Consider the following 24,055-nt stretch of genomic DNA (forward strand, 5'->3'; position numbering starts at 1 on the left):
AAACGACTCTGTCGTGCTGGTTTATTCTCGTTCGCACGAATAGCGCTACTAACGGACAATATCTATGTAGAACGAGAATTGGTTCGTCGAGCGCGCAAACCGATTATTACAGCGAGAGTATCCATATTTGCGTATAGTCGCAAAATTACGACCGCGAAAATTATTTCGGCCGAATAATTCGCGTGAACGTAACATTGTATTAGTAAAAGAAAAAAAAAAAAAAAAAGATTGCACTAATAACACGCTTTCAATACGATATTTTTTTTATTCATATAAAACTATCCGTGATAAATATGTGTAATCATACGGAATTACGTCAACGAAATGTAGCATTGACATTATTAAGTACTGATATATTCCTTATCAGTGATTTAATAATATTTCCATTTATCGCATAACAAGACTATTAATTGCAAGAAATTGTTGTAAAGTAGATCAAAGATTATAAATTTTGTCATAGACGTGCAAATACTTATCATTTTTATTAATTGGCTTTAAAAATTACAGTTTAATAATAAAGTATTTAATAATAATAAAGTAAATAAGAATATATTTTGAAATAATCTTAAATTATTTTAAATAGTCGGTCTTTGCTTTTGCATATAATTATAATTTTTCGTATAAGAGAGAAAACGAGGAGGAAATAAGGTTTAATCCACATTTTTAAAAATATCTAGTAAATATATACACATACACACACATATATAGGTATATGTGTAGGCGAAATGCATACATTATATTAGATTTTATATAGAAAAGATTTTTTATATATTTTTACGCATGAATGTAGTATGGATCTGAGTCTAGTTACGCGGGTAATCTTATTTTATTACGGATTTTGAAAGGATTCTAAATGATGGAATGGCGGATGCTTTGTGACGTCACACTCGTTATCTGGCAAACGCTGACAGGTGGGTAAAGGCGGCAGCTCGCAAACGCATTTAACACACACGGAGCTATAATCTGTAGCTTGATTCAGCTCATCACCGAGGTGCATGGTCATGTTACCGAAATGACAAACGTTCTCATCTGAAAGAAACAAAATCTGTATTATATAATTATATAATTGTGCCTTTTATACAAACATAAAGAGTACAATTCTTTTTGAGCCACGTCATAAACTTACAGTTGACTCACCTCGAAAATTTGCGATAACATCTTCAAAAAAAGATATAAATAAATAAAATAAATTTAAAATAAATTATTTTATAATGTCAAAAGCGTTACTAATGGCGCGTCTACAACATAATTTCCTATGCTTTGTAAACTCATAACGATGATCAAATTAACTATCATTTTATAGGATTTTATAGAACGGAAATTGTGACTCGCGCGTTGCTTCTCGCGTGCAAAGTTTGTCGCAATTAATTCTCATTTCATGTCATTTAAAGCACGGTTGTAATTAGCATCGCTTAAATGTTCAAATGCGTATCGATGCATTATTTATATTTTGTACTATACATATATGTTATTCATTTGTATCTCAAATTGAAGCTACGCCAATTCAATAAATGAATTAACACGCATGAGATATTATAAATCTTTACACTTTTTGTCGAGTCGACTGCTAATGAAATTAATGAAAGAATATTAAATGATTTGGATCACGCGTTTAAGAGTCATTCTGTGTGTATCTCATTTGTAATAACGAATATATACCAATAAAACGTACCGTTAGAAGTTTTGTTAGCAGACTTTGAATTGTCCTCGTTGTGGACGACAGTATCGTTAGCGTTTTCTAAAAATAAAAAAATGAAAGATAAACTCGGATAAGATCGTGTCTTATATGTGCTTAGAATGCCAAATTGTCATATCGTGAACTTACGACATCTCGAAAACACGCTGCAACTGGTCTGTGGTGGTTGACTAGAATAATAAACAGGAGCGCATTTATTAAAAATGTCACTCGCGCCACGAAAATCGGGACTGCAATATGAACGCTTAGGTTTCACGCAGAAAGGTTCGACATTTTCCCCTAAAAAAAAAAAATTTTTTTTATTTATAATATTTTGATTTCACATAAATTTGAATTAGGAATACATTATAAAATTGTCATGCACATAATTGAGATATCGATATGCGAATTTGATTACAGCTATAAATTTACGTTTTGTAAATATGTAATATTAATAAATATTAGTAAGTATTATATTTATATAATAATAAATATAATATAATAAAAATATATATTATATATTTATATTTTATATAATATATAAATATAATTAATATAATATTTATTATATTACAATAATTAACCTATTATTTTTCAATCAATAAAGCGTCTTTATAAATATTATAATATGACATCAATTTTATCACAAATTAACAATCCATTTATACTCGTGATGAAAATTTTACGCGTTGTATATAAAACTAAGAATTAATTTATATCGATAATAATATAAAAATATTCATTTATTTTACAGTGATTCCTATATATTATAAATAATATATAAATAAACATTACACATTGTGTGCTCATCATATGCTTACACTAATATGTGCGGACATATTTTATACAAACTAATCAAAATAGTTAATATTGAAAAATTCTAAATGTCTGAAAATAATATATTTAAAATCATTTTTACCTTTATATCCTTCTTGACATACGCAGTTTAAATCCGGTTCACTTTCTATCTCAAAGTATTCTCCGTCTTTATATATCTTTCCGTTCACGTTACAGGTAGGCCTTTCTTCAGGTGTTTCAGCTAACGTAAATAATTTTATTTAAATATTACGTGTAAAGTATTTACGATAGATAATTTGCGATAGGAGTATACTCGCGACATATACATTAGTATATATGTACTACTTGTAAATATAAAATTTAATTATACTGAAATTATTTAACTTTCCTTTTATTTTATAATTTATAATTCAAATATAACATTGAGATCATATTCGTAATAATCAAATGCCCCAAAAAATTATTTTTAATGTGAAAAATGTCATTTTGAAAAAGAAAATAATAGTAAAAAAGCATTCGACACTATAAGAAAAGCATATATACATCGTGAATCTATATTAATTTTTAATTATTATTATTTCACGGAAGAATAAAATTAGAGAAAAATAATGATATAAAATGCAATTCATTGTTATTTAATATTACATTTTAATATCTATATTTTTTGCATAAATAATCACAGATAGTTAACAATTGTCGGGAATATATACATGCAAATTTCTAGGTTTTAAATTAGCGAAAAAAAATTATACTTACGACAAACTTCCTCTCCGGGACAACAATTTAACGGAGAACGTTTTCTATAGCAACCAGGTTTTACAGGCCCGAAGAAACAATCGACTATGGCGCAATTAAATGCAGCGCTATTAAAAAATGCAGCGTAATTTAAATAAATGGAAATTTAATGACTCTGAAGTGACTCGAGATAATTAAGAAAAATGTTAAGTGTCGTACTTACATTTCATCATATCCGTTTGTGCAAGTGCAACCGATGTCACAAGGATTCGCATCTTCCTCTTTGAGAGACTCTCCGATTTCGTACTCCTTACCGTTAACGTAACACTTGGTCTTGGATCTCTCTTTCAGATGATCACAGTTGTATTTCGTCGCGCAACAATCGCCCTCTTTTTCGTAAACAGGTTTACAACCGAGTGCCTCATAATACGTCAGTGGTCCCGGGCATTTAGTTTTATCGCATTTGTCTTTTCGAAAAAAAAATAAAAGATCGAAAGAGTTTGATAACAAAAATAATTATCCAGATAAGAGCGAATTATTGTAAATTATTACTTAAACTTGCGTCGTGAAAAAATTTTATGTAGCGAGAAGTTGATATCGAGTATGGCAGAATTATAGAACAGGTAAAATTATTCACGTCTCAAAATGTCAAAATTTACTCAATTATCAAATTAGATTGAGATCTCCGAAAAAACGCCGGAAGCATCAGCTCTTCAAATCTCGCAAGGATTGATAAAAATAAATTCTTAATTGACACAGATTAATTAACGAAATGGTTGTTACATTAGGTATATTTTAGTATAACAACCTCGTGTTTATTGTTAGAAAGAATTTTCATGATGTGATAAAATGGGGGATATATATATATATATATATATATATATATATAATAAAATTTTCTATTTACTTTATATTAATATTATATAGTTATAATTCGATTTTACACGATGAAATCAATCAAGTTATATTCTAAGGTCACCGGATCGGAAAAAATAATATTTTAATAATTGCTTCACGATTATGATGAAATATAGATGACGCGAATGAAACACACTCCCATAATAATCGATTACACATGGTCTTCTCTGTTGTTTGCGACTCACCTTGACCGATTGCGACCGTGACGACGACGAGCGCCAGAGAAGCGCATATCTGAATGAGAGAATAAGAGCGACGATGTGTCATGATCGAACGGCGCAAAAACTTTGACGATATATGTCCCCGCTGCGTCATTTATACTTCGAGTGACCGGTCACTGTGGAAGGGATTGAAAGTGGCCCCGAGAGAGAGGATAGATGCAAGATTGACAAAGATACGATGATGTATCGAAGGAAGGAGGAGAAATAATACGCATATGCATATCGTATATGCATATGTACGCCAAAGTGAGATGAAACACATGTATGAGAGTCAGGAAATGTATATGTAGAAAGAGAGAAAAAGAGAGGCGAATATGCTAAAGAAGAATTAAAATGAATGCGAAAGAGAAAGAGAGAGGAAAGATGATGAGCAACAAGAAAGAAGGAAATACAGTATATGTACAAAGGATAGAATATTATAAATAGACGTAGGGGAAAAAAGGAGAATAATTTGCCTTATCATTGCATATCCATTCAAATTACCTAACTACCATGATGATCGAATAAATTATCTCTCTCACCTTGAATCTTTCTTTGTGTGAATTCCTGTGTTATATTTCGTATTTCGTTAAATCCATTACAATAATTCGTATTTTGTTAAAGTATTAAAATTATCAGTATTTGTCAATACAGCAGCAAGTTGCTGCAATCTAAAATATTTTTATTTCGTTTTGAAATACAGAAAATAATGTTTAGAGCTTTGAATGTAATTCTATAGTATACAGTGCTACAGTTACTCCAGACAAATTTTTTCTTATACCTGATATTAATTGTAATATAAATAATTATATTACATATATAATTATATATATATATATAATTAATAAATAAAGTAAATAATATCTATTTAAACGTAATTTTCTGTATTTTCTATTAATTCATTTTAGAAAGATAATAAAATTAGTTATATATTTTTTAATTTCTTATCGCTCATTTCATGGGATTATAATATATTATTCACATGCCACAGAAATTGATTTAATGCGTTGTTCGTTACCCACGTGCAATATTTGTCGCAATTACCTTCTATTTACCGCGGTTCATAGCACAGTCATAATTAGTATCGCTTGAGCGTTTAAATGCATGTGAATGCCTCATCTCACACTATATTCGTAATTGCCGAATTGATTCGCATATATCGCATAAATCTCTACTTTAAATGTCGCAATTCATAAAATTAAAGAAAAAAATTTAAAGAGATAAAATCAGATCTTTAAGGGCATAAGTTGATCTCCCAAGTTATATTAAAATACATAATAAATATTTTTATTTTTTACATATACATATATGTGAAATTCTTCAATTTCAAATATTTATTTGCGTAATTTAAAAATCTAATTAAGAATTAAAAATCTAATTTATAATCGCATGCTTAATAAATAATTTAGTGGTCGGAAGCAAAATAAGAAATAAGGAGGAAAATATAAATATTATATATATATTAATAATAAAAATCACAATTGATATAAAGGTAATCAACGTTTTGGTTTTTGGAAGATTGTTATTGAATGCAATGCAGCGAATCGTATTAACGTTCATTTATGCGTTGCGGATATTTTCTAAACGGATTTTACAATAATATTTTTTTAGGTCGGTATACAGTTATTACGCAGATATACATTATATACGCGTGCATCGCAAAATAAATTGACGTATAGAAAATAAATATAAAACGTACAATCCGAATCTTTATCGGACAGGCATTGATGATGAATGACGATATCGTTAATGTTCCCTGAATAAGCTCGTTATAGCGTGAATAATACGATATGATATATTTACAACGTTTCAAAATCGGTCTCGCGAGCTTCCGACATCTTATATTCATGTATGATAATAATTTGAAATTATTGATTGTTATAACTGGTGCGCGGTTTCTATGAATCTCTCGCTCTCTTGCAGCGCGAAATTCAGGAATGCAAAATAGGTTCAATATTTAACACAAAAAAGTTTCGACGTTCTTATTTAAAACATTTCCAATCAACACTATGTCGAAAGAACTTTGCTTGAGAATTAAAAGTATTGTGTACTGTACGAAAAAAATTATATTATCTCTCTTTATCGCTTCGCCAGATGCAATTCAAATATAATGCATTGACAAGAAATACTTGCCATTTTTATTTATATAGCCATTTACATAACAAATAAATCTGTCTCTTTTTTGATTTGTCAAAACACATCTATATACAAAGAATTTTATTTATATTTATTATTTATATTTATATTATGTTAGTTTATGTATTATTATTAAGTTTATCTAATTTATCATTATTAAGTTCATCCGATTATTAGTTTAAGTAAAAAGGACCTAGTAATTTTGTTCTTATGTTGTCTATAATTATCTATTAATTGATAAATATTTCACATCTCTATTTAAGTTTAAATAATATTTGATAAAATAGATTTTCCATCAAGTTTGCGTTAAAGATTGAATGATCGTTTATAGACGAGAAACCTCTGAAGAGCCTATGTAAAGTAAATTAATTTTTCGATAAACGACGTGTGTGTGTATAAAATAATTTAACAAATATAGAATATATTAAACGTTAAGCAGTTTTTAAGAAACGATAATAAAACGCAGTAAACGATATTTTACGCTAAAGTATAGAAATTGCGGGCAGAGATGTGAATTATACATATCTGACACATGCTATTATGACAGTATAATCCCGAACTGTCGACACGTACGAGAAAATGTGATGTAGTTTGAATAATGTGACGCCGTATATGAATCTTTCATAATATTGGAAGAAAATGCACTGCACGACAATGGCCGCACTAAATATTCATGATTATCGCGATATTTGTAGAAAGATATTGAAGATCCTTGGGGTAAAATGTAAAACGATATGTGGAATTGGTAATGCGTTTTTACATCTTATTTAAAATTGCCCGACGAGCAGGATGTATGCTAAAATAAAAATAATTTATATATGTATATATAAGACAAATATAGAATCGTAAATTATTTTTATTTAATTTTTATTTATTATATATCTATTTTGAATAAATATTATATATTATATGTTAAACTCTAATAAGGGATCTATATATTATGTATGTTAAAATAATTGAATACTTGGGTTTTAAAGTCATAACTTATACTCCGTCGTCAATTCATGCGCGTTTGCAAGTGCAACTGATGTCGCAAGGATTTGCGTCTTCAGCCTCAAGATTTTCGCCGATCTTGTATTCATTGCCATTGACGTAACACTTGTCCATAGATTTCGCTTTCAGATGATCGCAGTTGTAACTTGTCGCAGTTGCAACAGTCGCTTTGGTTTTCGTACATAGTCTTACCTACTCGAGAGCCTCGTAATATACCGATAGACCCGAGCATTGCATTATATCGCTTTCTTCTTTATGAAAAAAGAAGAGTCGTAGAATTGTGAGTTGCAATGATTTTAAGTCCGTCGATATAATAAAAAGTTAATTATTTTGCGAATAGATTATCTTAAAAATTTTAAGTTATTTTGTTTACAAGAAAATGGGATATTTTTTTACAACTTATTTTAGTTAGCTGTGATGGCAATAATGAAAGCCACGTAGGCATATACCTGAATAAGAGAAACACACGACGCAACATGATCGAATACCGAACAAAAGTTTTATCGACTTTAGTGTCCACGCTGCATTATTTATACTTCTATTCGATCGCGACTGCCAGTTCGGAGAGAGAGATCGAAAATGATTCTGAAAGAAGTGATCAACGTAACAATAGGGAAAAAAGTGATATATGCGAGCGTGGGAGATAAAAAAAATATATGTATATGAGAACTAGAAGCATAAATAAAAGAAAATAAGAAAAAAAGAGGTAATAAAAAATATAAAATATATAAAATATAATACAATAACAAATATATGAAGAAGAAAACATGATAATTATTTATATTAATAGATACACCTCCGATCTTGATTTTTGATATATTTGTTGCAGAGAATACTGATTAATATTTGCTTATATCTTATCTTAATCGGAGGTCTCTCCTATATTATTTTTTTATATTTATGTAAATGTTAATAATACAATATATAAACAGCAAAGAGGCTGTATATAGAGTTTGCAACTTTTTCACGTGGAACAAAGTTCAATCCACATCTGCCGATGCTTTTGCTACGAAACGAGGTCTATAACTATATTTCCACATACACTTGTAACTTTCCATGCGAAGCAAGATCTTACTATTGTCATTTCACATAGAAAACATCGGACAATGTGGGATGGAGCTTGTTTCGTGCGAAAAGTTATGAACTCATGTGGAACCGTATAACTATAGATTTGTGTTTCGTATTAGAAGCATTTTGCGATGTAGAGTGAATTGCAGATTAAGATTTAAAAACAAATTAATTATTTATTAATTCAATATTGAATATTCTCATCTCTATAATATGAAGGTCAAGATCATCGGAGATGTGTTCATTAATTTAAATAATTATCGAAAACATGTTCGCGTATTCAGGAAATGAGAAAAGAAATAGTATAAATAATGAAAAAAAATATAATACAAAATGTTTTAGAGCACAATTTTAATTTTCTATCATAAATAAAATGTTTTCACAAACAGTGATAACGTCAATATTTTGCAACAAGAATTTATTAATAGTTTATATTTTCTCGTCGATTTGCACATCGTTACTTATGAATATCGCGTAAAAAATATCGTTATCGTTATTGCTTAATTCATGGTGATAAATCAACAGTTAATAATTAAAGTTAAAATGCGAACACAGAGTATATATTTAGTCTTGTTGATAGTTTATATTTTCTGTGTAAAATGCATGTATGCATCATGGTCAAATAAAATAATCATTCCAGATGTACATTTGGATAAATTGCTTAATGATGATATATTGTCGGAAATGATTATTTATAATAGAGTTTACATCATTCCTCTCGAATATAGCTACACATTCAAGGTGAAACAATTATATTCCATATTTCTATAACAATTTTTTATTGATTTTTTTACGAAAATTTCTTTGAGATTCAAATTCACAAAATTATAAATTTAATTGAAAAAATTGAAAATTTAATTACACTAGAACAACACAAGCGCGCGCTTACGCGCACACCATTCTTCGATTTTATATTAAAACAAATGATATTTTTAAAAAAATAATATAAAGTTTGTTTAAACTCGATTAATATTTTTTCACAGAAATCAGCTGATTAAAGCGTTAATTTGCTAATTAAATTTTAAAATAATAATATGGTAAAAAATTAAAATAATTATATGTTGTAAATAATATGTTATAATACCTTATTCTCATTTAATATTTTTTGACAGAAATCAGCTGATAACTGTCAAAAATATTAATCGTATATTTAAAGTATTATAACATATTATTTAAAACATTATTTTAATTTTTATAACATATTATTTTAAAAATTAATTAGCAAATTAACGCTTTAATCAGCTAATTTCTATAATAAAATATTAATAAAGCGAAAATTTGGTAATTAAATATTCTAGCTTACATATTTATATTTATATTGTGTACGTTATAATTTGCTAATTAAATTTTAAAATAATAATATGGTAAAAGTTATAAAATAGTAATATGTTGTAAATAATATGTTATAATACCTTATTCTCGATTAATATTTTTTCTTTATAAAGCTATATCTTTTCGAACGAATCTCCTTCGAGTTTTAATTAATTATTAATATTATAAGTCATGTATATCGTATCGCGCGCGCGCTATTAGAGTGAAGTTGCCGATGTTTGTAGAATAGCAGCCATTACCGAAACGCCGCGAGTATCAGGTAGTTCGAGCTGCGTCCCGCTGTGATTAATTAGTAAGCATAATCGTTAGAAACGATTTCTAACCTTTGTATTATAATATTTATCTATCGCATATCATAATTTCAACGTTAATATGCAGGCGTAATTGTTCGAAACGTATATTTCGCGAAAACTTCGATGCAAAATCTCTTGCCAACATAACCCAACTTAATCTGTTGTCGCGCGCGCGAATGTGTTGCGATCCGTGGATATATCTATCGTTAATTCTAGCTTACATATTTATATTGTGTATGTTATAATGCGAAATAATAAGATTATTCTAATATATGTATGTATTTTATTTGTTACAGGTAGCATTGCGATACACAGTGCGATTCACGCGTCGTGTCGGGAGTGCCGTATAAAATTTCGCGTGTCGGGAGTGTCGTGTAAAGTGTCGCGCGATCGTAATTATTCGTATTTTCGCGAGTGTCGTGAGTGCTACCATGGACCAAGAGAGGAGGAGGAGGCCCGGGGAGGCATCAGGCGACGTCGGGGCAACTATGAGGTATGCAAAATAAAACATTTTTCACGCAAAAAAATTTCTAGATGTCGCAAAAATTATCGCTATTTTTTGTATCTGATAGAATATCGTTTGTCACAGATAGAATTATCGTTTGTCACAGATATAATTTTTTAGTTCTGTCTCTGTCATTTAGATTGATTACGTGCAAAATATATACGATATTACAATATTTGCTAATTGTTTATCTACCTCAGTTAATTTTTCGCACCTAAAAAATTTTTACTATAGTTGCAAAATCATTTTTTTTAGTGTTTCTAAACTGTTTATGAGATATTCGACATACACATATGTATCTACATAATTTGAATATTTTGTTTTCAGAACAATGTGCTGTGTACTACAACTCCGCTATTGCACGTATCGGTGAGTGAGAAATTGTTTATTTTCTAAAATTTCTATAGCGGTAATAGGTGTATATGTATATGTTGAAAATATTAAAATAGTAATATATTTTTAATATGTTATAATATCTTATCCGCAATTAATATTTTTTGACAAAAATCAGCTGATAATTGTCAAAAATATTAATCGAACTTAAAATATTATAACATTCCTTTCTAAAAATGGCACGTTAAGTCGATTCTTGCAAGTATTGTTGCATCTTTTCCGATGTTGATTAACTGTTTCTATTTGCATTGTGCGTTATATTCGTAGCATCGAGAGACTGTCATCGCAAAAGTTAGTAGTTTAACAGTTTGTTCAAAATAAAATAAAATAAAATAATGTTTTAAGTAATATGTTATAATATATGTATACTTTAAACTCGATTAATATTTTTTGACAGAAATCAGCTAATAACTGTCAAAAATATTAATCGAGTTTAAAGTATTATAACATATTTAAAACTAATATTATTATTTTATTTAATTTTATTTTGAACGAATTGTCAAACTGCTAACCCTCGCGATGACAGCCTTTCGATGCTACAAATATAACGCACAACGCGAATCTTGACAGCTAATGCGCATCGAGAAAAAGCGACAATAATAAATTTCGATATATGCGAGTATCGACTTTACATATCTTTTTTTAGAAAAGTAATTATCCATAAAATCCTCATTTTTAAATGATTTTTTTTTTATTTTGCGAAATATGATTATATTTGAGACATGCATATATTAAAAAAGAAATAAATAAATAAAAATTTCATTTTAGTTGTATATGGCATTTTTAGTTTGCTTTTAAATTCAATATTTTATAAAAGTTTGCGTAACTAATTTGTGAATAATGATATTAATTACACACACATCATTATAGATAGAGCATAGAACATAATTCCTCTTTTATAACGAATTTAAACAAAGTTTGTATGTCTAATTATGCAAGTTATATAATTAAATAGATCATTGTAACTAAAGCTTTTATTAAATAATACATATACTTCGGATAAATTGTGAATTATCTGGATGGGATATATCACGATATATTACTATTCTGCAAGCAAGCACTAAAAGTCATATATTAATACTGTAAACATATTTTATCGTATATGACATTAATTTTATTTATATAATATTAATAATTAATAAGCAGTTTTTATGTTCATAAAGATGTTAAGTTTTATGAACTTAAGATATTAAGTTTTATTATTGATAGTCTTTATAAGTGTATTTTGCAAAAATCTTAATAATTACATAACAAAAATGATTAGGATATTCTAGACTTTATGTATCATTAGAAAAATGGAAAATGATTCGTTCACATTTGCTAAGTGGCAAATTTTGACAAGTCGGTACAGGCGGCACCTCGCAAATACATTTAACACAAACATTTAACACAGAACTATCATCTGTATCTCTATTCAATTCGTCGCCAATTTGCATCTTTAAGTTACCGAACAGATACACGTTCTTATATAAAAGAAAGAAATATATTCTCGATATATCATCACATTTTTTTTAAATTGAATATCTAGAAAGATATTCAATTTTATGTCGAATATTCTAAAATAGTCAATCAAATTAATAATCTATCAAATTAATCTATTAAAATTTTTCTGTATTTACTAGATTGAGAGTACGCACGGATAAATGTGATAAAGTTAGTTATATTTTAAAATTAGTTATCTCATTTTAAATGGGATCATAATATTAACACGCTACGAAAATTGATTTAGCGCGTTGTTCGTTACCCGCATGCAATGTTTGTCGTAATTACCTCCTATTTGCCGCGATTCATAGCGCAGATGTAATCAGTATCGCTTGAACGTTCAAATCAATACCTCTCATATTTATCTCACGCTATATTCGTAATTGCCGAATTGATTTTTTGCACAGGATAAAAATATCGCGATTAAATAAAATGGGGGAAGAAAAAGATTGGCCTCTCTAGTTATACTAAAATACGAACTTTATATAAAATATTCCAATGTAAAAAAATTATTTATTTGAAAATTGCACATGCGCTTAATGAATGATCAAATACTCTCAAAAAATTACGTAATCGAAATTAATTGATAAAAGAGTCAATGTATGAATTATAAAAAAATAATTATTATTTATTAATAATGTCATTAGTCGATATCTGAAAAAAATATGACGAGGACGCGAATAACACGGCGATAAAATGTTTATAACTTATAATTTAAAATTGTTCTCGGAAATTTACGACATCTTTTGTGTTGAAATAACGACTAATCTGAGACAATTATAAAATCGAATGCATTATTTCAAAAATTAGAAGACCACATCTTCTAACGAATTGCAGGAATAATTTTGATGTTCGTATTAAATACTCATGATTGCCGCGCTGAATTTATAACGCGCGCTTACCTTAGTCGTGACAACGGCAACGATGAATGCCACGTAGACATATATTTGAACAAGAAAAACAGCGCGACATGATCGAACACAACACAAGAATTTTATTGCTCTTTGGCATTCGTGTGTTGCAATATTTATTACTTCTGTTCGCATTCGCAGACAGCTATTCGAAGAGGGATCGAAAAGCTAGAGGAATGATTAACGTACGAATGGGAGAAGGAGAGTGTAGAAAATAAATACACACACACACACACATGTATGTATATACGAGAGCGAGGAGAAATATAAACACGAAAGAGATAATGAGGAAGGAATAAGAAAAGAGATAAAAATCTGTGTTTGTTAGAAGAGTACAGAAATGAAATATACGAATAAGGAAGAGAAAACATTTGCATCAAAGAAATAATGAAACAATTAGTAAACATCAAAGAAGATACAAGTCTAATGTAAATGAAGAATCAAGTATACATATATGTATACACGCGAGAGCAGTTATGCATTTACTAATGCGGTGCACAGAGATTTTATGACGTGTACAATTTACAAATATTCCCCACCCTCCACAAAATATAATAATACTAGTATTAGCATTTTAATAGATAATATATATTTTTTAAATATTACAGAGAAATTTAGTGTACAATGTACACATTATAATTATTTGAAAGTCATTAAAATGTGCAGAAATTTTCATAAAGATGCTGAGATGAATATGAATTTTGATAAATTTTTTATGTAATTTATATAAAATATTGTTGAGAGAGAAAAATAATCTTATTTGTACAAATATTTCAATTGTTATTACATGTCTAAATTAATATATGTACGAGAAGAAGTGCGAATACACTGTCTAAACTCTTTGATAAATAATCATAGAATGTAGTAGTAGTTTTCAAGGTTAATCACTCAATCGATATTTTCTTTATGTATTTAAAATATATTTATTTCACGAAATAATTGTTCTACGAGATGTACAGTCAAATTAATATATTGCTTAACATATTTTTCTGAATATACTCTCATAAATATGACTATTCGAAACATTTAATATAATTTCTTCCGAATTATTACACGTTGAAAAACACTACTCAGCAAAACAGTATTTTATATAACAAAATTATTCATTATTCTCAGCATCTCTTTGCAAGTTTTCTGTATACACATTTCACTTGTATACATACTCGTATACATTCTCTACATATTTTGCATTTAATTTTTTATTTAATATTTTTATATTTTTTTATTTAATATTTATATCGGAATTATTTACCTAAAGCAATACTCTTTTTAATTTATCGCAAAATGTAACTGTTAAAATATAATTTTCGAAGAATAAGTATTTTTAATATTCTACGTTTTTTTTTATTTGGATAAATGTGGTTATTTTTGCAAAATTTTTATTTAAAAAAATGAAAAATCTATCTTGATTATAGATTATATAAAACGGCTTTACTTCGAAGACAATGTTCCGCAGTGTCAGACGATTCCGCATAATCAATTAGAGGGGGATAATGATATTAATCACGCATATAATCCCAGAAAATGAATAATTTATCCTTCGTCGTCGAGCAAAGTTTGTATATATCCGGTTACCTAACTTACATAATTAAGAAGATTATTGAAATTAACGTTCTTCGTCGAGGAATATGTATACTTTGGATGAATTGTTGAATTATCTGGATCGAATATCGATATATCGATATATCCGAACCATATATTATCGTTTTGCAAACAGACATCGACAATAAAACAAGTATTAATGTACGCGAACGTGATCTCCCATACGCCAAAATAATAATTAATTGCGAGAAGAAACGCGCGAAATCGAGTGAACGTGTCAAATAAACTTAAGAATGAAATAATATTTTAATAAGATATTATTATCAATTATATGTTTTATTTACAATATTATTTCAGCCTTAAGTTTATTTTATATACATATATAAGTACGGTATACCTATACGTATATTATATTTTATCAAATATACTCAAGGATAAAATAATATTGTAATAAAATATTGTCTATATAATACATATATATATATATATATATATATATATATATATTTAAATATCAATAAAATTTCCGAAACCACAAATCAATGATGGACAGGTGATGTGTCCTCGAATAATCACGAAGATCATTCTTCATTCTTTATTCTAACACTTGAAATGAAACGCCATTAATCGCGTTATCGCGTAAATCACCAAAGCCGCAAAACTGGTTCATAACTGCGAATTTACTACACGTTTTCCGCCAGTACGTTACACGTTTCCCGGGCCCGAATGTTCGCCATTACACTCGGCTATAGCGACTTGGCCGATGTAAGCCGAATAAGTTCGCTAGCTCCGGGAAACTGATTTATCGCGTTCGAGGGATTGGATCGTTAGTCTTATCCCTGTAAAACTAATGACTCAATCTCGGTCGTCCCCCTCGGGTCGACTGCCAGATTCATCGACCTGCGAATCGCGTACGATTTCGAGCTTGAATATTTCCGTGGCGGAGCTAGGTTACATTCGCAGGCGAGAATGTAAATTCGCGTCGAAAGGGTGAGATTTCTCGAATCAGCGAGAATCTTATCGCGAACGTGCAGCACTCTCGCTCGTTGATCCGAAAGAAAATGGTCCGTATAAATATCGGATTAATAACAACGTCGTTGCACTCTTTTACATGGGAACAATTGACGAAAAAAAAATTCTGGTTTTATCCTGACTTATTTGATTTTTAAAGCAAATAAATAAAATAAAATAATGTAGTGAAGTATTTTGTCAGTTAGTAAAACACATGAACATTTAGGCATCTTTTTTTTTGTCAAAGTAATATGTTTAATAGTTGCGGCGATTATTACCGGCCATCCTGTATATACATGGAATATTAAATTAGACAAATATTTTAAAGTATTGAAATTAATTATCCTGTGATTTTATTGTTTTACTGCGCGTTCTCAATCCAAATTATATATATTTAGACAGAGATTGGCAAAAAATTAATAAAAAATACTTGATTACTTAAATAATTGGTAATTAAAGTCGAAAATTTTTTAATTACTTGATGATTGATTAATCAAATAATCAAAAAGTTTTCGATTTACGGGTGTCTGATAATCGCCGCACCTTTTGTGTGTGTGCTTATTAAAAATATATACATATACATATATAATGTAAATTTCTTTCTTAAATTTTTCAGAATTAAGAATCTTTAATTACAAGCATTAATCGACATTGGATGAATTAATATAGAATTACATTTATTATTCAATTAATCTATTTGCCATGCAAACTAAACATTTTATCTCTCTCGAAGCATAACATGTCTTTGTTTATCATTATCTGTACAATTCAAAAAGATAGTGAACATGTTATCCTGGTGATATGAGAGGGCCCTTGAACGAGAGGTCAATTACGTCATTGACGCCTCTATTGCGGATATATTGAGATATTTTTCACTATATCAATGCAAAATGCTCAAAGGCAGAAGGAAACGAAATTTACTAATGCCCGATGCGTTTGCGTTATTTATGTACGTATATTACTTGTGCAACTTAAAAAATAAAACAAAGCGCAGATCTAATGTTCTTCATTACTTTAATATTCTTTATAAACGTGAACCAGTTGTAATTCAATGTTTATTAACCCAATTCTTGAGTTTGCATTTTTTTAAATGATTCAATTCTCATTCTTGACCTAAAGATAATTAATTATTATTAATTAAGAACGAACATATTTTTTGCAACTACTTATGTGATTTCTCGGAAAACAGACAAATGTATTATCAGGATTTGAAAAATCACATTTTTTCATAATGAACAAAGAAAGATTCATGATAAATCATTAGAAAACAAACTTAATAATATAAGAAATCTATGCAAAAATAAATCTAAATTGTTATCTAAATCTCTATTGTTAGTGATTGAATAAATAAATTCTTAATGTCTTTCTTGAAGAAGTAAAATATCAAGAATATGAGTGAAACATGTTTGTAAAAGGAACAAATCAAATATAGACGAGATAGATTTACGGATATTGATAACGAAGAGAGGAAGTTGAGAGCAATATTACATTCAACATCGATATAGAGATAGGAGAGGCAAAATAGATACACCGGCAAAGGCGGTGCCCCTTCGATAAAAATAAGGTAAACGGTTAAAGTATGCACGAGGTGATGAAAGTTGAAAAAGGCTGTCGGTACTCGAAGTTCTCTCGATGAACGATCTCCGAGCGAGTGCTTTTGAATCATCGTCAAGTATTGCAGTTTTCCCCTGCCCCCTCTCTCTCCAGTTGCAAACGGTTTATTGCGCTAATGCAGAAAAAATATCTAAAAAACGCGAGTCTGAGTTTTGGAATTATACCAGCCGGGTTTCTCGCTTTGAGTATTCGTGTTGAATATATAAGCAAAAAAAAAAAAAGAGAAAAAAATATGTTAAACGCTGCATTAAAAAATTTAGTTATGATATAAAAACACACCGTAATTATAAATACGTTGAGTGCTGTTGCATGTTTTGCCGTGTAATTAGCGCTCATCGCGGGTAAAAATTATGATAAATAAGCAAAGAGATCGTTGCATATAGATATTTAGACGTGTGTTGAAGTTAGAAAATATATTTTACGCACATTTTTCGAAATTCTCAGCTTTAAGTGGATCCTCATTGACACAGATGGAATTTTATAATTTGATAAATATCGGAATAAAAAAAGTAATATAAATATAAGACACAGCTAACTTTCGCGTCTCGATAAAAGTTAATCATTTAGAATCACGGGTCTCTCACTTATAAAATATAAAAGCTATATATAAAAACCTATAGGCTATTTATGCTCGCAAGCTTAGCTTACTTATAAATATCTTTAAAAAAAAAAAAAAAATCCGTAAAATTATAATAAATCCGTGACTTGTTTCTTTCGCGAGAAAAATTCAAAGCTCTCTTCAAAATATCGCGCTGTCATATTTTGGAATATTGTTACAACGTAATCGCGGAGTTGAGGAGGCTGAAGAACACGACGGTCAAAACGGCGACAACTAACATAAATTCGGTCAACTTAACGCTTTGCAACACTTTACGGTAACTCTTAGTACTCTTTCTCCCTCCTCCCTTCTTCCCCCGGTTTTCCTCCAGTCGTTCTTCCCTCTAGCGCCTCGGCGAGACTGCTGCACTGCTTCCTAGGAACTTGCGAAATTCCACGGTAAGCGCTGCACAAATTCTCGGGGGCGATATCGCGCGCGTAAGAAAGTTCAAGTCGACGTTATCATTACTCGCGCACACCGGCACAATCGGGGACGTGTAGAAAGTTGGCAGGAAGGTACGACGGAAGGAACAATCCTTCAGCCGCCATATTCCTTTCGAACTTCGTCCTTTGCTACGATGAACCCTTATTAACGTGCACGCTTGTTTTATTTCACATTCTGCCCTTTATGTAGAACAATTCTTGCTGTGTAATATAATCGAAAGTTTACCGATCAAATATATACCTATAATCGAAATAAACTAAACGAATATATTAATAATATTATAAATATAATAATATTTTAACACATGATATATAATAATATAATAAATGAAATATAATTATAATAATATTTAATATTTATTATTAAATATTATTATTTTAATATTTATTATAATATTATATTTCATTTATTATATCATGATACATCAATAAAATAATATATTTATAATACTATAATAGTAAATCAAATATAATATAATAAATATAATAATATTTTGTATAAATGCTTTGTAAAAAAATTACAAAGAAAAAACGATTAATTGATGGGTGGCAGAAGGAATTGTAGGAGTCTTGATATTTCAAGTAATGCGAATTAATAAAATTTTCTCCGATCTCTCTATGTATTCAGCTTTTAAATCTCGAAACGTATCTTACTCGTGTCAATTATATTAATTGTTAATTATATGTATTTAATTATATTAAACTTGGCAACGTGAAAAATACTATAATATGAATTTAACTTGCACAAACGAGAATTTACGAGCTTCTCTCTGCGGTGTAAGAATACGCAGATTTCCCGAGCTACTGTTTGCGTCTGACAACTAAAATGGAAAATCACATGTATGTTGAAGACACTCTCTAAAAGTTAGCGTGGAGCAGACGTAACTACAAGCTTTAAACCTTTGTCTGGACCAGCAGCCGTCAGGTTAAAGCGAGAAGAAAAACGCGGCTTATCCGTGAAAGCAAACGTGAAAACTAAAACTCTGGCAAAGCCACGAAGTAGAACAAATTTGTCTTCGGCGAGAGAGACGATTTCCTTTTTTTTTTTTTCCGTCTGTTGGATACGCGCATATGTTGATTCCACAATACGTAGTTGCGATTACGTTAAAAGAAAATAGCGATATATTTTTTTAGTCTCTCTCTTTCTCTCTCTAAAAATCAGTGAGAAAATCTACGTGCACGCTTGTCTGACAAGACAATCGGCTTTAAACTGATGACGCAAGAACGAAATACACACTCTGGCGTTTTGCATTTTTTATATACGTATAGCTGCATGATGACAAACGGATGATCCTCTTGGACGCTAATACTTTTAGACGAGCAATTAGTTTGATAAAAATTGTATCTCGCACATGAAAATTGCAAGCTCAAATCTGCTCGAGTTAGCAGAATTCTTATTCTTATCTACCTATCTCGCTAATAAACGAGGAAAGAACAGAGAGGTATATTACGATTGCAGTACGGAAGATCTTGCGATTCAGTTATTCCATTATCTGACTTTTCTGGTGACTGACTTATCAAATTCCCACGCAAATTCCTTAGAGGAATCATGTAGAGAAATATATTCTGAAAATTTTTCCCGTTTTCTATCGCTATTAGATTAATCTAATTTTTTAATAACTAAAAAAAATAATTTATTCGCCGTTTATGATTTTTTTTCCCCTCGTTTTACGAGCTGTTGCTCTCTCCGTTGGAATCAAACGAAATTGAGTCACATCAATAACGGGGGATTTCTATTTTGCCGGATTAGAGACTCGAGCCTTGAATGTATCCATGGACTGACATAAACCTATACGAAGGAAGAAGGGGGGCAGAGGGAGAAAAGGGGCATTCCGTAATATCCAGCAAGAGGTATTTAGCGGTGCGTCAATGCTGAGATGCGGAAGATGCCGCGGATCATCTCCCACTTCCATTATCAATATCTCGAGATATTCGCGGAGGGTTGTGTGCGAGGGGGTCTGCGGTGGCGGTAGAGGCTTTGGCGGATTTACGGGACCGCGCTTCGAAGTTCATCCGTTAATGACCAGGCCTTAGGCGGGGCCTATGTAACTTCGGTTCACGAATATCCGAGTCTCGCTACTCAAGCTGCCATTCGACTAATGACACGTTGAGACGATATTGTCGCAACTTTTGATGCCGCGAGAGAGCTCTGTCGCGATCTCGCAGCCTCTGATGATGCATCTCGACAAGTTCGACGAAAGGTGAGACGGTAATAACAGATGCTACCTGTTTCCGAAAACCCGTTCGATGAACAAGCGAGGGCAAGGATTCAAATTCACAGACGCTTTTGTTGTTGAAAAGAAACTCTTTCCCTTCTGTCAATGAACAGGTTTTCGGGTATTTAAAGCAACTTTAAGTTTTATAAATGTATCAAAATAAAATACAAGTCGCCTTTATATTCGAAAATCTCGTGAAATAAAAGAAAAGAATATTTGATATAGCAGCTTTTCGGCAGCTGCTATAAAAAAATTATCGTACTCTAAAATGTGTCGAAAACACGCAATACTCATCCGGGTACCTATATACAAAAATGAAAAAAATGAAAAATTATACATTGACAGAAGGTTAATTATAAACGTACTTTGTATAAAAAAATAAAATGACTCGAATCGCAAAGTGGATTACAAAACAGCTCGCTTATTATACTTTGCGGATTTTCCCCGGATCTCTCTCTCTCTCTCTCTCTTTCTAAGAATACCTGATTTTCTTCAAGTTATGTAAACCCGTCAGTCTTGTCAAAGACGAAGAGGAAAATCCGGAATCTAATAATAAGCGCACTCCTCGCGTCTCGATAAGGAGTTAATTATGTTATTTGACTTGGCAATTAAAGAACAGATTTTTCCGCCAACTGTATAGCTACTGCCATCTCTCTCTCTTTTTTTCGCGGACAAAGTTAGTTTCGCGCGGGCCAAGTTAATTACAAGTTACGAAATTAGAACTTTACTGTCCGTTCCCCGGATACCAGGACGCAAATTAATCCAGCTGGACGAGAATACAAGGAAAAGAATATAAGCGGATTCCGTTAAAAATGTCGTCCTCTTAACATCCTGGGTCGTCGCATCGGGACGACGAAATTTAAAAATTAAAATTGCAAGCATTTTTCACACGACAAGAGTTTTTTCCCCCCTCTTTCAGCGTGTATTCACTCATATATGCAAAATATACTGTTTTATTCATAGCTGAAATAATGCAAAAATTGAATATTCAAGGCATTAAGATTAATTGGCAGATCCTTCCAATTGAAATAGCTCTTGTAATATCCTTTTTTGCGCGAAGAGTTTCCTCGCTCTGTATATGTGTGTGTGTGTGTGTGTCGGGGGATGAAAAGAAGAATTATCATACATTCACATAAGAGTGCACAGAACTCTGAAATTAAAACTAACTTTTTCAACAATGATGACGGAGGGAAAATAATGAAGTTAGTCTCGGCGCTCTTTTGAAGTCAACTATTCATTCGCACTTACTCGCACTGAAAACTTACTACACATTTATGACTTCCGCTAAAAGTTCCTGGATAAAGGATGAATAATGCATCCCGTATTCCCGCGAACGGCAATACATACTGTATTTGATTTTTCGAAGCACAGCACTTTACTGACGAAACAGCGCATCAGCGAGACGCTCTCGGGATGAGAGCGTTCGCTTCGCAAAAAAAAAAATGAAAAAAAAAAGACGCAAAGTTACATTAGCGGGAGAGGAATAGGGGGAAGACCAGCCGAGGCTCTCTTGAAGACGGCTGGCATATTTGGAAAATAAGGAGAAAGCAACGCAATAAAAAAGGCACGTTCAACGGCCCATTACAAAAGTCGTAAAAAAGATTAAAGTTAAAGTTCGCCATTATGCAAAATCGCAATTGCTCTCTGGCTTTCTGGCCGTGCGTTACACACGTGTGTATATCTATACGAGTTATACACAGACACATACAATACACATCGGTAATTTGCGTTTGCGTATCGTGAGTAATACGGGGCGAAAAGTACCCGAGGTAATTTAAATTAGGAAGATATTTCGCTGACTATAAAATAAAACACGGCTGTGCTGTGTCGTTTATTTTTCGTAAATTATGCCGAGATCGTACCTCTCTGCGCTTCGAGGGCCATATATATTTCGCGGGGAAAATACACAGGGTGACTGAAATAACGTCGCGATCTAGATAGCGCGAGATTCGCGATAATTTCTAATTTATTGCTTATTGGCGACACGATATTTGGAATATACACAGGCAAGTTTTCGAATTGTATTATGAAAATCGTGTGATTCGACGCAGCAAAGTATTTTTATTGCCGGATAATTCATTGCATATGTCAAAAATGTTTGTAGCGATTTATTATAATCATGATTACGAAATAAATAAATTATTTTTTAATTAATTAAAGAAAGTTAGAATCTGTTGAATCAAATTGAGCGAAAAAGTATTACATTTTTCAAAAAATAATATTTTTTATCTCGAATATGAGTGTTATATTATTATATTATAAATTAGTTATATTGTATATGAAATTTAAATTAATTTCATGCAGATCGAAGTGCACGTTATTTTGGCCACCCTGTATTAACCGAGCCGCGAACGAGTTCGTTGTTTACGACCGGTGTGGACGCGTAATTGAGTGCGCTTAATAAATAAACATGCTCCCGCTCGAATACGCATCCACGAGATGCATATGGGGATGAACTGTGAAAAAATGAATTCATTTTTCAGGGAATGTTGGTCGACTCAGGAAATATGCGTTGCGACATTTTTTCCATTCAAATTGCGAAAGTGAACGCGTGAAATATTAAAGAGTCATTTCAATCGTCGATGTCGCGATTAATAGATTTTTTTTCCTGATTGATGCAAGGAGAGAAAATATAATATTTGCGGTAGACACACGTGAAATAAAATATATTATATTTTACATATTATATATAGAAGTAGTAAACGCGTAATTTGTTAGAAAATTTTTATAATGAAGAGATGCTCTTCCAAAGAAGCGGTTCGATTGCGAAAAATCGAAGGAGGAGACTTAGGACAAGAGAAGAACTGCGAATCCGCACTCTCTCGCATCCCTTTCTCAAGAAACGAATCTTGATTAATGGCGCAAGTTTGCGTTCCCCTGTCCCTCGGCCATGCTCGGAATGCATAATGGGCGGAATATAATTAAAATTGAACCTCGCAGGCGAAGCGAAAAGAAAAGAGAGCCATCTTTCTTTCTCTCGCTCTTTCTCTTTTGCACTCTCTCTCTCTCTCTCTCTCTCTCTCTCTCTCTCTCTTTCTCTCTCCCCCTCTTTGAACAGCGTTAGTCTAACCGCGGAAAAATAATGTCGTTTGGCTTCGCAATTAGCGGCGCCGTCTTTGAACAATGACGGCAATTAGGTCGGTCCACGTCGAACAAACGCGAGGAGTGCATCGATCGTTAGAGAGAAACCCG

At 31.0% G+C, this 24,055-nt stretch overlaps 3 protein-coding genes and 1 long non-coding RNA gene across 5 annotated transcripts in view; 2 read left to right on the forward strand and 2 right to left on the reverse strand.

Moving 5' to 3' along the window:
- Positions 1–10,573, forward strand: part of LOC145938791 (uncharacterized) — a 108,403-nt gene extending 97,830 nt beyond the window's left edge. The window contains exon 8 of the long non-coding RNA XR_014425736.1: positions 10,445–10,573. This is a non-coding gene — a long non-coding RNA (uncharacterized LOC145938791). The remainder of the gene's footprint in view (positions 1–10,444) is intronic.
- Positions 1–24,055, reverse strand: part of LOC145938783 (uncharacterized) — a 193,936-nt gene that overhangs the window by 60,164 nt on the left and 109,717 nt on the right. The window lies entirely within an intron of this gene.
- LOC145938787 (kielin/chordin-like protein) lies at positions 645–4,441 on the reverse strand. Its single transcript, XM_083042546.1, has 7 exons — positions 4,312–4,441; positions 3,432–3,675; positions 3,230–3,336; positions 2,595–2,714; positions 1,826–1,975; positions 1,673–1,738; positions 645–1,029 (listed from the first exon to the last, which is right to left on the reverse strand). Exons 1-7 carry the CDS (start codon positions 4,439–4,441, stop codon positions 830–832), a joined length of 1,017 nt encoding a protein of 338 aa, XP_082898672.1. The 3' UTR covers positions 645–829.
- Positions 10,987–24,055, forward strand: part of LOC145938784 (uncharacterized) — a 139,204-nt gene continuing 126,135 nt past the window's right edge. The window contains 1 exon segment of the mRNA XM_083042540.1: positions 10,987–11,022. The gene's annotated coding sequence lies outside the window, so the exon portion shown is untranslated.

The sequence above is a fragment of the Prenolepis imparis genome, unplaced genomic scaffold, assembly GCF_030444845.1.
Source record: "Prenolepis imparis isolate NDT839.2.m4 unplaced genomic scaffold, iyPreImpa1.0 SCAF_7, whole genome shotgun sequence".
Lineage (NCBI taxonomy): Eukaryota > Metazoa > Arthropoda > Insecta > Hymenoptera > Formicidae > Prenolepis > Prenolepis imparis.